The 15,766-nt window shown below is 30.5% G+C and overlaps 1 protein-coding gene across 14 annotated transcripts in view; it reads left to right on the forward strand.

Annotated features, from left to right (window-relative positions):
* The window catches only part of LOC129757385 (protein phosphatase 1 regulatory subunit 12A), a 211,625-nt gene that overhangs the window by 105,198 nt on the left and 90,661 nt on the right, over positions 1-15,766 (forward strand). For 8 of the 14 annotated variants that reach the window (XR_008739689.1, XR_008739677.1, XR_008739678.1 and 5 more), the window contains 4 exons: positions 1,415-1,573; positions 1,889-2,026; positions 6,076-6,702; positions 13,561-13,744. Coding sequence is in view for 1 of the 14 variants with exons in the window: in XM_055754594.1 (XP_055610569.1) it covers positions 1,415-1,573; positions 1,889-2,026; positions 6,076-6,702; positions 13,561-13,744 (1,108 nt within the window). In the remaining 13 variants the exon portion in view is untranslated. The remainder of the gene's footprint in view (positions 1-1,414; positions 1,574-1,888; positions 2,027-6,075; positions 6,703-13,560; positions 13,745-15,766) is intronic. The other 6 variants (XR_008739680.1, XR_008739681.1, XR_008739683.1 and 3 more) reach the window with 2 other exon arrangements.

The following is a 15,766-nucleotide window of genomic DNA, read 5'->3' on the forward strand; positions in this document are numbered from 1 at the left end:
ATTTGATCAAAAGAAATCCAATGAAAAGTAAAAATTTCTGTAAAAATTTCTATCTTTTTTGGTTCGTCCAGTAAAAATACTAGGTACAGTAAGTTTTTGATGATAATTATCGATGATTCGGCCAAAAGTACTGACCTTTGATAGTTTGTCGAGTAAAGTTGTTGGTAGTCGTTTTGCCAAAAACAAAGATATCTGGAAAATTTACCCATAGTCTTTTTATTTCTTATCTTTTTCAAGTTCCACTAAAACAACTATCGATAGTTTTTTGAAAATTGACTCATAGTATAAGTCAAAATTACAAAAATATTTTGAGAGCTTTTCAATAAATTAGGTGGCATCAAACTGAAATACATCAATAATCATATTATTATTTTTAACCTTGTTTGTTAAAAATTACAGACAGTTGGTAAAAAATACCTGTACGTAGATAAAAATTACATACCTATACACGTTTTATTTTGGAATATTGGCGATATTCTGTACACATTTTGAAAAATTCGATAAAATTAGATCAGCTCATTGGTGTTATTATTGATATTATAAATCTTTTACTCTTTCTTCCGTTGAAATTACCTCTTGTCGGTAGAAGTTACGAGTTCATATCAATCATGAAAAGGTTATGATCGAGAATAGAAACATTGTTATCGATGATAAGGCAAATTTGCAGGGGTCGACAATATGTTTGCCCTTTTCAATTTAATTGAGAGCGATATTATGAATCTTGTACTGTTTGTGCGATTAAAAATACCGTAGACGGTAAAAACTAAGATCAAAAGTCGTAAAAATAAATAAAACTTTGTAAAAAAACCTAGTAATTTGAAAAAAAAAAACAGTTTTTTCAGACTTAAATAATACTTGAAAAAATAAAATAAAAGAGTTTCCATTAATTCCCGAATCGTTAAAACCTATTTTTTAAAGTATTAAAATCAACATTGATACCAACTGTAAGCAAAAATTTGAATATATTTGCTCTTTCTCTGGTCAATTTAGAGCCTCCAAAAAGTTCGGATGAAATTATTTTCAGGTTACTTTCCATCATTGAAAAGCGTTCATTTTTGTTAGTGTATGTGTGTTTTTCTGTGTGTTTACCCATAAGTGCTATGTCTCATTTTCATACTCATTAACCGTTTGTTTTGATTCATTACTCAACTGCATCGTGAAAACACAAACATCGTGAATTGCGCAAATAATCCATTCCCCAAATCACTCATCGATCCGTCTGTGCTCACCATACCCCAAATACAAAAACAAACAAATTTTCTAAACGCTCTACTACCACCATTTTCATGACCACTACAACCTGCTCCTACTACTACTACTACTACTCTCACATCCAAAATAAAACACTCAAAACAAACCAACCAATATCATCGCTTCCGGTTACGCGGCGAATGTCTCAATACCACCAAACCAGGTTCTACCAAAAGTACGTTGAACTGCGGGCCCGAATACAGGCCAACTCCTGTCCCATTTTGCCGAACAACAACGCCAATCCGGCCACGATTGCGAAGACCGCCTCCACCAACTATCTGATACAAAGGTCAGCATCACTCAAGGATCATCGAACGTTAAGGTATTTTTTTTGTTATATTTTTTTTTAGTTTTTCATTCTAACTGATATGTCTAATGTCCAATAATCGTTGCTGTTTTCATTATCACACGATCGAGCTTTTTTAAAACCTATCGTTTTCATACGGAATGATGTTTTTTTTCCTCTCTAATTCCCTAATTTGGATTGAATTTTTCAAGGATTGTAAATCACAGCAAGAGCTTTTATTTTTGGAAATGTTGCTTGATCAAACCAATAACGAATATCTATCAACCGACTTCTTTCGATGAAAATTACAATTTTGAAATTTGAACTAACCTTTCTCCATTGACATTTTAGGAAAGCAACCAGCAATCTGGTCCTGGGAAGCACCGGAAGTGCCGCAACCACCCAGCAACAATCGTCGACGACGTCCCCACCCACTAGTCCCACCGGAACGACCACCTCGTCATCGGTGCAGCAGCAGCAAATCCGAAGGTAGGTGTTGTTTAAGTTCTCAAAATGTTAAAGAAAGGCTTAAAGAGGTCCGTATGATCTCAATTCTTGGGGTTGGGAACCATTTCGAACGCTTTCGAGTGCTTGGAAGGCCAGTTAAACCAAAGGCCTTTCTACAATGTTCATTCCCATGTGCTTTACGAGAAATAAAAATCCCGGTAGACGAAACAGAAACAAGTGACATTTTCGCGAGGAGACGTTAAGAAAGTTAGCGAACGCTGAAGTATTTTGAAATCGTTGGTAAAACTTGGATATTTACCAACACTCAAATATTCTTTATTGATGTCTGTAATAGAGAATATTAAACGAAAGTTAGGTGGCTTATGAGGTTTTTCCTTACAGAATTTCGTCTTTTTGAACCACTTTTTTTGGTTCTCTATCTGAAAGTATCTTTCTTTTTAAATTATTCTTTTGTACGTTGATGTTTTTTTTTAGTTTTTCAAATTTGTATCAATATTTCCATCTTCTTTTTTTTATCATACATCTCACAATCCGTGTTCTTTCTTTTTTAAAGCAAAAAATTCGAAAAGAAACAAGAGAGAAATATAAAAAAGAGAGAAGTTTGAAAAAGAGAGAAATATAAAAAAGAGAGAAAGATCAAAAAGAGAGAAAGATCAAAAAGAGAGAAATATAAAAAAGGAAGGAATTTAAAAAAAAGAGAGAAGTATTAAAAAGAGAGAAATATAAAAAAGAGAGAAATATAAAAAAGAGAGAAATATAAAAAAGAGAGAAATATAAAAAGAGAGAAATATAAAAAGAGAGAAATATAAAAAAGAGAGAAATATAAAAAAGAGAGAAATATAAAAAAGAGAGAAATATAAAAAAGAGAGAAATATAAAAAAGAGAGAAATATAAAAAAGAGAGAAATATAAAAAAGAGAGAAATATAAAAAAGAGAGAAATATAAAAAAGAGAGAAATATAAAAAAGAGAGAAATATAAAAAAGAGAGAAATATAAAAAAGAGAGAAATATAAAAAAGAGAGAAATATAAAAAAGAGAGAAATATAAAAAAGAGAGAAATATAAAAAAGAGAGAAATATAAAAAAGAGAGAAATATAAAAAAGAGAGAAATATAAAAAAGAGAGAAATATAAAAAAGAGTGAAATATAAAAAAGAGAGAAATATAAAAAAGAGAGAAATATAAAAAAGAGAGAAATATAAAAAAGAGAGAAATATAAAAAAAAGAGAAATATAAAAAAGAGAGAAATATAAAAAAGAGAGAAATATAAAAAAGAGAGAAATATAAAAAAGAGAGAAATATGAAAAAGAGAGAAATATGAAAAAAAAGAAATGTGAAAAAGAGAGAAATATGAAAAAGAGAGAAATATAAAAAAGAGAGAAATAGAAAAGAGAGAAAAATATAAAAAAGAGAGAAATATAAAAAAAGAGAAATATAAAAAAGAGAAAAATATAAAAAGGAGAGAATTATGAAAAAAAAGAAATATAATAAATCGAGAAATATAAAGAAGAGAGAATTATAAAGGAGAGAAATATAGAAAAGGGAAATATAAAAAGAGAGAAATGTATAAAGGGTAACGTAAAAAGAGATAAAAATGAAAAGAGAGAAATAAAAGAGAAATATAAAAAAGAGATAATAATTAAAAAGAGAGATACATTTAAAAAAAGAAATATTTAAAAAAGAGAAATATAAAAAAATATAGAAAAGGGAAGAATAAAAAAAGGGAGAAATATGGAAAAGAGATAAATATAAAAAAGAGAAAAATATAAAAAGAGAGAAATATATAAAGAGAGATGTGGAAATGAGAGAAATATTAAAAAGAGAGAAATATTTAACAGAGAGAAATATTTGACAGAGAGAAATATTTAACAGAGAGAAATATTTAAAAAGGAAATTAATAAAAGAAAGAAATATAAAAAATGAGAGCAATATGATAAAATTATGAGAATGATATGAAAATAAGTGAAATGAAGAGAAGAAAAGAAAAATAAAGAAAAAAATATAGAAGTTTCAAAAGTTTATAAAAGAGAATTTAAAAAAATCTATAAGTTAGGGAGAAATGTAGAAAAAGAGAAATATAAAAATTAAAGGGAGATATAAAAACACGAGAGAAATATGAAATGACGTTAATTAATGTAACAAACATAAAATGAGAGAAGTAAATAAATCAGAAAAATGTTTATAAAGAGAGAAATTGAAAGACTAAACATAACTACACATACATAAAAAAAAGAATATATAAAAACGAACATATAAAAAAGAGTATATAAAAAAGAATATATAAAAAAAGAATATGTTAAATAAGAATATATATAAGAATTATTCAAAATAGAGAAATAAAAAAAAGAGAGAATTATTTGACCAAATTTAAAAAAGAAAATAACATCAAAAAGAGAGAAACATTTGAAAAAATAGGATAATGTTTGAAAAAAAAAAGAAAAATATTGATAAAACAGAAATTTTTGAAAAGGGGAGAAATATTCGAGAAAAGGTGAAAAACAGAAATAAAAATAATAGGAAAAAATAAAACAGAAGAGATACAAATAATAAACAAATAAAGTAATAAAAAAGAGAAATAAAAATAGAGTTATGAATAACAGAAATAAAGAAAGAGAAATTAAGAAAGATTGAAATAAAAAAAAAGAAATTCAAAATAGAGAAATTTAAAAAATAAATAAGGAAAAAATGTTCACCGACGTCATCCATCAATCAAACTACAATGAATGAAATAAAAAAAAGAAAAGCAAAAAAGAGAAATTTAAAAAATAAAGAATAATAGGAATCAGAAATATGAAACGAAAGAATTATAAAAAAGATAGGAATTTGAAAAAATAATCAAAAAAAGGAAAACAGACAGAAAAATTAAATGAGAGGAAACTATAACGCAAAGAGAAAATCAAATAAGAGAGAAATATAAAATAGACATAATTGAAAAAAAAAAAAAAAGAGAAAAATACTTTAACATACATGTTGCGCATAGAGAGTGGCGAAAAGTGTATAAAAGAGAGTTTATTATAATAATGTAAAACAATAATATTAGAAAGAGAAATATATATAACGGGAGATTTTAAAACATGAGTAATTTTAGCATGAGAAATATTAAAACTGAAGTGTTTCATATCGAGATATATAAAAAACCTTTGAATCCTCTTTCTGCGCAGTAGAGGACGAATAAGCAGAAATACCAATGTGCCTGATTTTACAGGATTTGCTCGGTTTTTCGAAGCTCAACCTGAGAACCTGATAGGCCATTGCATATCCCTGATTTTTGAAAATTTGCCTCATTTTGCTTGATTTTTGCGAATGTGGTGAAAAATTGGTAGTAAGGAACTGGATTAGGTACCACTACTGAAGAGAAAAAGTGAAAATGTGGATCGATGACCATAAAAAAGGTCATCACTTTGAGCGAAATTTCCGTTACTTTAACGTTGCCTGATATAGCCTGATTTCTAATTTCACCAGTTGGCAACTCTGCTTCTATCACTAGATATTAAAATTTTGACTTACAGATAACGAATGCTGTTTGGACTACAAAATGCTGCTAACAAATTTCAACGTCTGATGAATAGATCATCACACGTTGAAAGATATTTGATGCATTTTTAAATCCAAACAGCATTCGCAATTTGTCCAAATTGAAGTGGAACTAAAGGAAAAAGTTCCGAAAACAATTATTTTTTCGCAGTTTTCTATCAAATCAATTGGGTTGATGTTAAAAATTAAAATTTTTGAAAATTTCTGTCAACTTCGTCGTTCTCAGAGATAAAAATTTAATAACTCCTTTAGCGAAATGTCACTTGTTATTCGAATTGTAAAGCCTACCCATTCAAAACAACATTGTACTCCATTACATTTCTAAAACTATCGTTATTTCCATCATCATACAATCGTCGAACTTTGTTGAAAAACTGTCGTTCACCAACGAAAAAATTACCATTCGTCCGTCCGTCTGTTGTTCACACACATACGTTGTTGTGGTTCTGTGTAAATGTGACGCGTGAATATCATCAATTTTGTTCCATCAACGCACGACGTCACCCATCAACCAAACTACAACAATAAAAAAAATCAGCATCACACCTGCCAATAACAGCAACAACAGCATCAGTCACACGACAGAATCAGAAGCTACAGTCAACCTCAACAACAACGACAACAATAGTAATAATGACAGCCGAGGTTACAACAATAACAACAACAACAACAACAATAGTAGCGCGACTGCAAACAAGAATCACAGCCTGTTCGAACTCAATCGCAAATACATTGAACAAGCCCAGAAGACCAAGATCAATAACGAACGTAATAAATTTCTCTCGTCACTCAACGAGAAGAGACAACAGTTGCAGCAGCAACAACAGAAACAACAGGAAGTGGAACAGCAACAGCCGGAAGCGGAAGAGGCATCAGCAGCAACACTCGCGCAGCCGGCCGGCTCAAAATCCGGCACCGCAACCGGGCCACAGCAGCAGCAGCAGGAGCAAACGATCCTGGCCAAGAGTGTAGCTCCGATGGCGGCCAGCAGCAGCAGCCTCCACTTTTCCTCAACCAACAACGATGTTACTGAATCAGAACAACCTTCACCACCACCGTACAGCAGCAACACCAATAACACCACCACTAGTAGCAGCAACAATCCAACGGTCGTCGTTTCCACCAACAAACTTTCGCCCGGGAATATTTTCAAAAACTTCTTCAAGTAATTATCCTTCGTTCGTGCGTTCGTCTGACTGCCATCTGTTGGTTTTTTTAACGTTTAATTGGTTGTTGTTTGCGATTTTGACATTTTAAAATTATCTGTTGTTTTTTTGTTGAAGACGAACAATTAATTGGGTGCAGCTTCGGGTCTGTATCCTGATTTTTTGCCCGTCGGTGTGAATTTTTTGCCGTAGTTTATTAACACTTCAGTTTGAGTCATTGGCGGATTGATTTTTGGAAAATGGTGGCTCCAGAGAGCTTTGAATTGACTTCGGGATGGTCTCTTCAAAATAGAAAATTCGTCGCTTTCTATATTTGTTCACGTGTTACGTAGGACTATTTTCTAATCAAAGCACTTTTTATGTAAAAAAATAACTGGAATTGAAGAGCATAATTATGTGTTTCATACTGAAGGATACAGCTATATCGGTTGAATTTCTTCAGTTTGTCTATAACTCACAAGATTACATGAATAGTTTCAGATTAGAACTTAAATTCAATTTTGGATCAGATTCCAATGTTAGTCTTAGATCCAGAGTTTAGCAAAAATTTAGTCGCGAAATTCAGCATTGAAATTTAAAATTTAGACTCAGATTGTCGAATCAAATTTGTTTCGAGTTTGATATAGTAAAAATTGGTCTGAACGCTTTTCCAAAAATATTCAATAAGCCCAATCTTTGATGAAAATTCGGTGAATCCGTGCACTCATAGTGAAGAATCTTGTTGATAACAGAAATTTTCTTTCGAACTTATAAAAGCAGTTATTTTTTACCTTTAGAATGTAATAAAGTTAATTTTGAATCAATGGCGGTGGATGGCGTGCACCCATGGTAAATTGTTCTACTTATACTCTACTTATAGAAAATTATGCTACAAAACCTACAATATCAAATTTAATTTTTTACGGTTCATTAATTGAAAATTATGATTATTACACTACTTTTTTAACATTTTTGGGGTCTTGTTCTAAAAAAAAAAAACAACTAAAAATATATATCCTTGTGCGCAACGTATAGTTTCTAACTTCAGCTTCCTTGGAATTCAGTAATTTTTTTGAGCGGTTCGTAATTTATCTACAGTATTTTTTCCGAAGCTTGTTTTTTTTATTTTTTTTTTTATTTAGACTTTGAATAATAGAAAACTGAAGTGCTGAGAATTACCTGAGAAACTTATTTCAGTTACATTGCAAATTTTCTAAAACTATCAATTTTGTACAAATACAAAACCAGTTAATTTTTGATGAATGGCGGCAAATCCGTGCACTCATGTAAAACTTTAGAGCAATGGCTGCTAGAAAATATCTACTACGACAAAATTGAGGTGAAACCGTGCACCCATGGTCAACACCTACACTGAAAATAATTTTCACTTAAAATTTAAGTGACCTCTGGAGTGAATTTTCGCCATTTGTGAATTCATGTGAATTTTAAGTGACCGTCAAGTGATATTCACTTAAGTGACTGGTCAAGTGAATTTCAAGTGAGTGACGAAGTGAATTCTAAGTGAGCCTGAAGTGAATATGAAATGTATGCTCAGGTCTATTAAATCTTTGAGTAATAGTGATTTTAAGATAAAATTTCGGAATATCAATGATCAATAAACTTCATTTAATCAAAACAATTATTTATTTATTTGCGAATTCGAAAAAAATACATTGTTTTTTCACAAATTTATTAATGGGTTCAAATCAAAGTTTTGACTTGAAGTATTCATCCACTTTTTCGATTTTTTCCCAAAATTTTGGTTAACATTTTCTGAAAATAAAAACAAAATTAATAATGTTTCGAGGTTTTTTTTTCGTGATATGTACTTACTTTTATTTGCACTGTACTTGAAAATTTCAGAAAAAATACCATCGGGAAGCATTTCCGAAACCTGTTTTGAAGAACAGAAAGAAAAGTAAAAATTAAATTGAAATATTTTGATTATTGAAAATTTATCACAACTTACATCCAACAAAGATTTCCCACCATGGCTTCATAGTTGCTCTGTAATGAAATTGAAGTGAGCGGCGAAGTAAGTTGACATTCAAAGGAAATTCAAGTGGCAGTCACTTAAAACTTATGTGATGAGTTAGTGATCATTGATTCGGTCACTTGAAACTTAAGTGACGGGTAAGTGAAATGTACATGAGCCACTTGAAATGAAGAAATTCACTGAACTCCCACTTTTAAGTGAAACGTCAAGTGTATTTTAAGTGTGATTTTGGGTTCAGTGTATAATTATTGAATATAATTTTCTACTATGTTTGATAATGTGCTTGATTTTTTTCATAATAATTTGAAATATTCAATTTATGACATACACTCAATCGTCAACTATGCGAAAATGAGGTGATTCCGTGTACCCATGGTTATTTTTTTCCATTTTATAACAAAAACATTATCGAAGGAATCATAAAATGATATCAGAAAAAATATTTAAGAACATTGTGTTATAAATTGTTTTCCATTTACCAGTCATTTCGACTGGTCACGGTCCAAAATGCTATTTTTAATTTGCCGGTCCTTCTAGTATTTATCATTTTAACACTAATCAATATAACAAAATTATTATTTTTTATATGTTTGTCAATTTTGTCAAAAATATATAAAATTACGAGTATGCAAAAAAAATGACCGAAATGACAGCATAGAGAAAATGGAAAAAAGACAAAAATGACAAGAATGATTAAAATTACCAAATTGACAAAACAAAGTCATAAAAACAAAACTAAAAAAATAGAAATGAATAAAGTAACCGCAATTACAACAGAGAAAAAGATTACAGAAAGATCCAAAATAAAGAAAAACATAAGATATTTAATTATAAAATGAACATTAAAAAACATTTAAAAAAACTGTTAAAAAAAACCCTGGCAAAACTTGTTATAAATTACAAAACTGACCGAGTTGATTAAAATGACGAAACCAAAACTACAACTTTAAACAAATGGCAAAAAAACGGAAACTTATGAAAATTGACATACTGACAAATATGACTTAAATCTTCCGAACACGATAAACGTCAGAATAAAAAAAATGGCAAAAAGGAGTTATTTGACAACAATGGTAAAAATGACATAACAAACTGGACAAAACGACAGAAATCACAATATAGCCCTTCTAGGGATGAATCATCCAAGAGGATGAGATTCCAATACAAAAATGAAAACAATTTTTCCCCATTTATTTTGTTTACTTCGACTAAGATGCCCGAAATGGCAAAACTTGCTGACTTACACATATGGCAAAAATGACAAAGATTATCAAATTTTTCAAGTTATCGAAATTCTGAAAGTTTATAAAAATAACTAAAAAGTTGAAAAATTACACCGAAAACTTTTAAAAGTTCTGCTCTCTTTTTTACGTAAGCATCAAGAAAATTTTTTATTTTTTTAATGTTGCATATTTCTACTACAGTTTTTTTTTTATTTCTCACGATAAAAATTTAGTACCGAATATCGAATAATAAGATGACTAAGCTCCAATTCTAAGTCAGTTTCATGTTTCATCATTCACCATTTTCATTTAGATTCACAAGTTGAACTTCGAATAAATAAACTGAAGGATTTCAGGCTGAGAGCCCTGATACTAATTTCATTTTTTTTGTTCATAATTAGGCCGGAAAATTTCGAAGTCCTTCTTTTGTCACTTGGAGTTGAAAAATCATAAGGGGTGGGATAAAAAAAAACCAAATTTTCAATAAATTGGACAAAAGCTGCAAAAAATCGAAAAAAAAGTTATTTTAAATCGAAAATTTAAAATATTTCGAATGCAAAAGATGATACAATTCCCATCTCCTACTATTTGATTTTCGCTTTTTCAACGCTTTGAACAAATTTCAAAGCCTCAAATTTTAATATAGAAGGGGGGAGATGACAAAAGAAGAATTCGATATTTGTTCCGCCTTTAATGTGGTCTTCTTTACTGGATGTTTTTCGGTGATTCACGACGAAAAATAAAACTGCTGTTTTTTACGTTTCGGCTTACTAAATTTCAGCCATCCTCAGAAAAACTATATTTAAATAAAATGAAATGGCATATAAACTTTAAATTTAAATATAGTTTTTCTGAGGATGGCTGAAATTCAGTAAGCCGAAACGTAAAAAAACAGAAGTTTTATTTTTCGTCGTAAATAACCGAAAACATCATTTAAAGAAGACCACAAGAATGTGCGGTGATCAAAAACAAACAAATCCGCCTTTAATAGGAATTAATATCTGAAAGTAAAATTCAAAAATCGTTCTTAAATCCGGAATCCAGATTTTGAGCTCATTTTCAAACGGCAGGATTAAAATTAGTAAACTAAATTTAAAATTCAGATTGATTGAGATTTAGCAAACTTAAGTTTTGTAATATAGATTAAGCATTCAATGTGAGAATTATAAAGGATTCCAATTGCAAGAGATCGCAGTTTTGTAATATTAATTCAGGGTTCAAAATTCAAATATTTTATTCAATTAGAATCAGTTAGGAAACACAAAATAATCACAAATATAATATTAAATTTTATATCGTTTTGAAGATTTTGTTTTTTGAAAAATCAAGATTTCGATTTAAAAAAATTTCACAGTATTAAATTATTAAATAAAATATAAATGATAAATTTTTTTTGGTCATGAACTTGTACTTATTCTTCAAGTGAAAATTCCGTTGGAATTCTATTTTTTTGATTGTTGTTTAACATTATTTGGATAGCAGATTCTTCAAAAACTTAGTTTCATCCTAAAATCTTAATTTTTATCGAGTTTACAAAAGTAGAAAATAAATCTGATTTGAATTGTTAACTTAATATCCTACTTTTATTCCTTATTTTTTGATAAAATTTCTTCAATGCTTAACATAGTTATGCTTGTGGTTAAAAAGAATTAGCTTATAACTAGCTAATTTATGCAAAATCAAAATGTTTTTCTTCTAAATGAAACCTTCAAAATCTTTTTATTTTTTTAAACTTCATAAACAAAATTGGCGACTTCTGGGAAATTCGTTCCAAAGTTAGGATTTTAAAGAAATACCTAACTATTCATATAAAATAACTCAAACCTAAATAGAATCCAATATTTTTTTTTACTTTTCTTTATGTATGCTTTGTTCAAGCAAAACGTTATAGGAAAAATTTTATCACCAAACCCCCCCTCATGAGCCGATTCTTCCGATTTTTCAAAGTGATGATTTTGAACAAAGAATGAATCGTCTCCAAGATTGGAAGTAATTTTGGCATCTGCAAAAAATGATGTAGGATTTCTTCTTCTCCTTTCTTAAAAGAAAGGAATTTTGAAGGAATGTTAAATTTTTAATCTAATATCTATTGGAAGCATAAGTCGATATGTATTTTGACCTTCAACAGAGTTGCTTGAAAATTGAGATCAATGATATCGGAAATTGTTAAATGTCCTTCAATAATGATAGACGTAATAATGGGTTAATTATTTGAAATTTAAATAAAAAATAGAGAATTTTAATTCTAGGCAACCTCATTTATTTCTTAAAAAAAATAGTTTATTTCTTCACGATCGAGTAAAATTCTACTTAAAACAACAAATAAGTAATGTTGATTTTTTTTATGGCTACACAGAAAAAAACTATAAAATTTTCATCAAAATATTTTAAATTAAAACTATTTCTTTTTTAACTAGACACACAGTTTATTTGAAAACAATTTTCAAAATATGTTGTTCTGAACTCCATGGTCCCATTTTTCTTGAGTAAATAGTGCTTTGAATACAGGCGAGAGTCTTCTATAATATGATCATTTTTGAGAGTTATCTGTTTTTTTATAAAGCTGTCTTTATAGACACAGTGCTTTTGTATTGATTATTGTAATGGTGGCTCCAGAGACTCCAAATTAAGTATCGGCTTTTCTTTGTTTTTTTTTCAAAAAGTTCTGTTTTAAAACTTTTTTAAAAAACATTGTTTCAAACGTTACTTTTAATGACAACATGTGTCATACTATACATTGTTTATCGAGAAGGTAGTTTCGGAAATGAACTTCCAGAAAAAAATTTATAAAGTGGCGCGTTGGCACGTTACGACTTTAATCATTCACATTTTAATTCTATAAAAAAAATATATCTGAATATAGCGCTTCAAATTCTGAATCTGTCGATACATCTTTACATTTTTACACGATTTACTAAAAAAAAGTGCTCTAAAAATTTCATGACGTCTCGTGGAATGGGTCTTAAACAGATTTGTAGAGTTGATATTTTCAGAAAGATCTTCTCTTGTAATGTGGTCAGTGTCACAAATTACTTGGAAGACTCATGAGTTAGGTTTACCCTCACGTCTACCGAAAACAAACCCCAAAAAAGCATGCGTCGAAGACGATTTCCCTATAGGGTTTGATGATGATTTGCCCGTTGATTGATCTCCGTTGATTGTGGTGACTACTTCCTACTAGTGAAAGCAGCCGATTTGAATCTGTACTACTAACCCAGTGCGCTCGTTCTCGTACGCATCACATATCCCTCACCGAAATACACAACATACACACACATTCGTCATCGATCTCATAATTTGATGTCATCTAACAACGCTCACCCCGAACATGCTCATTATTTTGCTTGCTAGACGCGAATTCACACAACTAAAAAACAGCCTATCATCTGTCACTTGGAAATGTTTTGGAAAAATTTCTCTCACAGGTGTCTGTTCAAAAATTTTCTTTCGAAAAAATAAGTAGCGACCGAGAGAGAAATCGGCTAAACAAAACCAATAGCGATTGTGTGTGAGTGTGCGCCCAAAAACAAAAAAAAAACCCAAAACCTTGGAATGCTGAATGTGTCGCGTGATATGATTAATAGCAAAAAATGTTGAAAAAAAAAAAAAACATCCTTAACTTAAAAACCAAACTAAACTGTTGCTCCCTCAATTTGCAGATCCTTTGTGCCACCGACGCGCGACGAGGAAAGCGAAACGCAGCGGAAGGCGCACGCCAAACGAGTGCGGGAAACGCGTCGCTCGACGCAGGGCGTCACCCTGGACGAGATCAAGAGCGCCGAACAGCTGGTCAAGAAGAAGAACTCGACCAACAACACCGGCAGCAGTAGCAGTCCAACCGATGTGAGTACCAATACCAGTTGTAGCAAATCCTCAACAACAACAACAACAGCTTCGAAGAACCGACGACGGCATCGACGCTGGTCGACGGCGTCCTTCGAGGGTCCTTTTATTGTTTAGAGAACACTTATTTTTTGGTTCCTGAGTTTTGTTTTCAAGTTTAAGTTTCCCTCTTTTTACCAGTTTGTTTGATTTTTGTAATTTTTATTTTGTCCAACACACTCGCGAGTGAAGGATAGGCTTTTGAGTGTTATTCTTTTTTTTTTTTTTAAATCCTTTAAAAAAACTTATAGGCAAGCCCTCTAGATCAAGTAAGGGTAAGTATGCAGGTTGGTTTAGTTGTTGTGTCTTGCCGTGGGCTTGAAGTGAATTTCAATGTTTAATAAAATGATTTTTACCGAGACGTTGTTGGATACCCCACAAATTTAACATCCTTGCTTGAGCTTTAGGGCTGCAGATTTGTTCAGTTTACATTTACCTATTGTTTGGATTATTGTTAAATTACCTATGTCAAATTGAATGCGCAACCACAAACAAGAATAGATGGCAGATGGAGAAATTAAAAAAAAAATCTCACTATTTTACAAATTTATTTTAAAACCATTCGTTTAAAAAAGAAAAAAATTGTAGAATGATTAGCGTAAGTTTAAAAAACATATTGATAAAAGATAGCTTAACACATATCGAGCAAATGTAGCGGTTAAACTAAACCAACAAAATCTCATTTCTAGAATTAACGGTAACAATAACTTAGTTAGAGATGAAAAAAGTGTAATAATAGTACATTTTGATTGATCGTTTTTCAAGCTATAGTCTGTTTTAGTGTATGTCTGAAAAACTCTTATGTGACATAAAGCATCATTCTCCAAAGCCTGTTTAGAAGTATTCGACTCAAATTTCATGAATTAAGAACAAAACTTTGACGGACAATGGAGTTTCAATGCATCTGCTGAAAAAATGAACAAAGAAAATTTAACGGATACAAAACTTGATGAACATATTTGTTTTCGATCATTTCTCATGGATCATACCTTTATTCCTTCTATGCCAAGATACACTTTCCAAGAATGATTTTTCATCCGTTTCCCGTAAGCTAAGGCAATAAAAATAACCCAGATCTCTTGTCGTGAAATTTGTTTGTACAGTAGGGGAGAATGAGGATACTTGATTCCTTAGCTATATCTCGAAACTGGAATGTCCTACAAAGATCAAATGTACTAGAAAAATGTGCCAAAAAGAGCAAAATAACAATGCTTGCAGTTCAAAATTTTTAACGAAATAATTGTTTGAGTAATATAACTTTGTTTGAAAAATTTCACAAAATGTAACTTGAAGATCTTTTTTCATCACTTTAAAATGTTCCTTACATGGAAAAATTATTGAAATTTTTTTTTAATATATCAATTGTTCGAGCGTAATATGAACTTCATAATACCATATTTTCAAAGCAATAGAAAACTCTCAACTTTTTTCAGAATTTTTTTTCTAAAATGTTGATTATGGGTACAATTGATCCCTAGAGTTAAAAACGGCATATTCTTCTTCTGAATTGATCATTACATTGCTGATTACGAGATTACTAATATTTATCCAACAATTGTCTTAGCTTAGCTTAGCTCAGTTGACTACTCATATCCACCTTAAATCATAGAACTTGAAGTGCTCAGAAATAATCATTCATTTAAAACTTAAGATAACATATTTGATTAGAATTTTTTCAACTTACGCACTTCAAATTCCATGATCGCTGGCGTGGCTAAGAAGAACAAGTTCTACCTCGCCAATGGTTGCTACTCCGTGATTGATCGAGGCCATCAGTTTTGTGCAAGGGCCAAATGAATGATGCTTGGGACTAGCAGTTCATTCACAATGCACAAAACTCATGCTCTCCCATTGAAAATGATCAATAACGACGCCGGCCACGTCCTAGTAGTCAATGAGGAATGAAGGAAGGATTATTAGTAGGATACTTAAAAGGATCAATTAACAACCTTTTGTCCCTTTATGTTCCAAAGATTTATTTTA

Source organism: Uranotaenia lowii, chromosome 3, assembly GCF_029784155.1.
Source record: "Uranotaenia lowii strain MFRU-FL chromosome 3, ASM2978415v1, whole genome shotgun sequence".
Taxonomy (NCBI): domain Eukaryota; kingdom Metazoa; phylum Arthropoda; class Insecta; order Diptera; family Culicidae; genus Uranotaenia; species Uranotaenia lowii.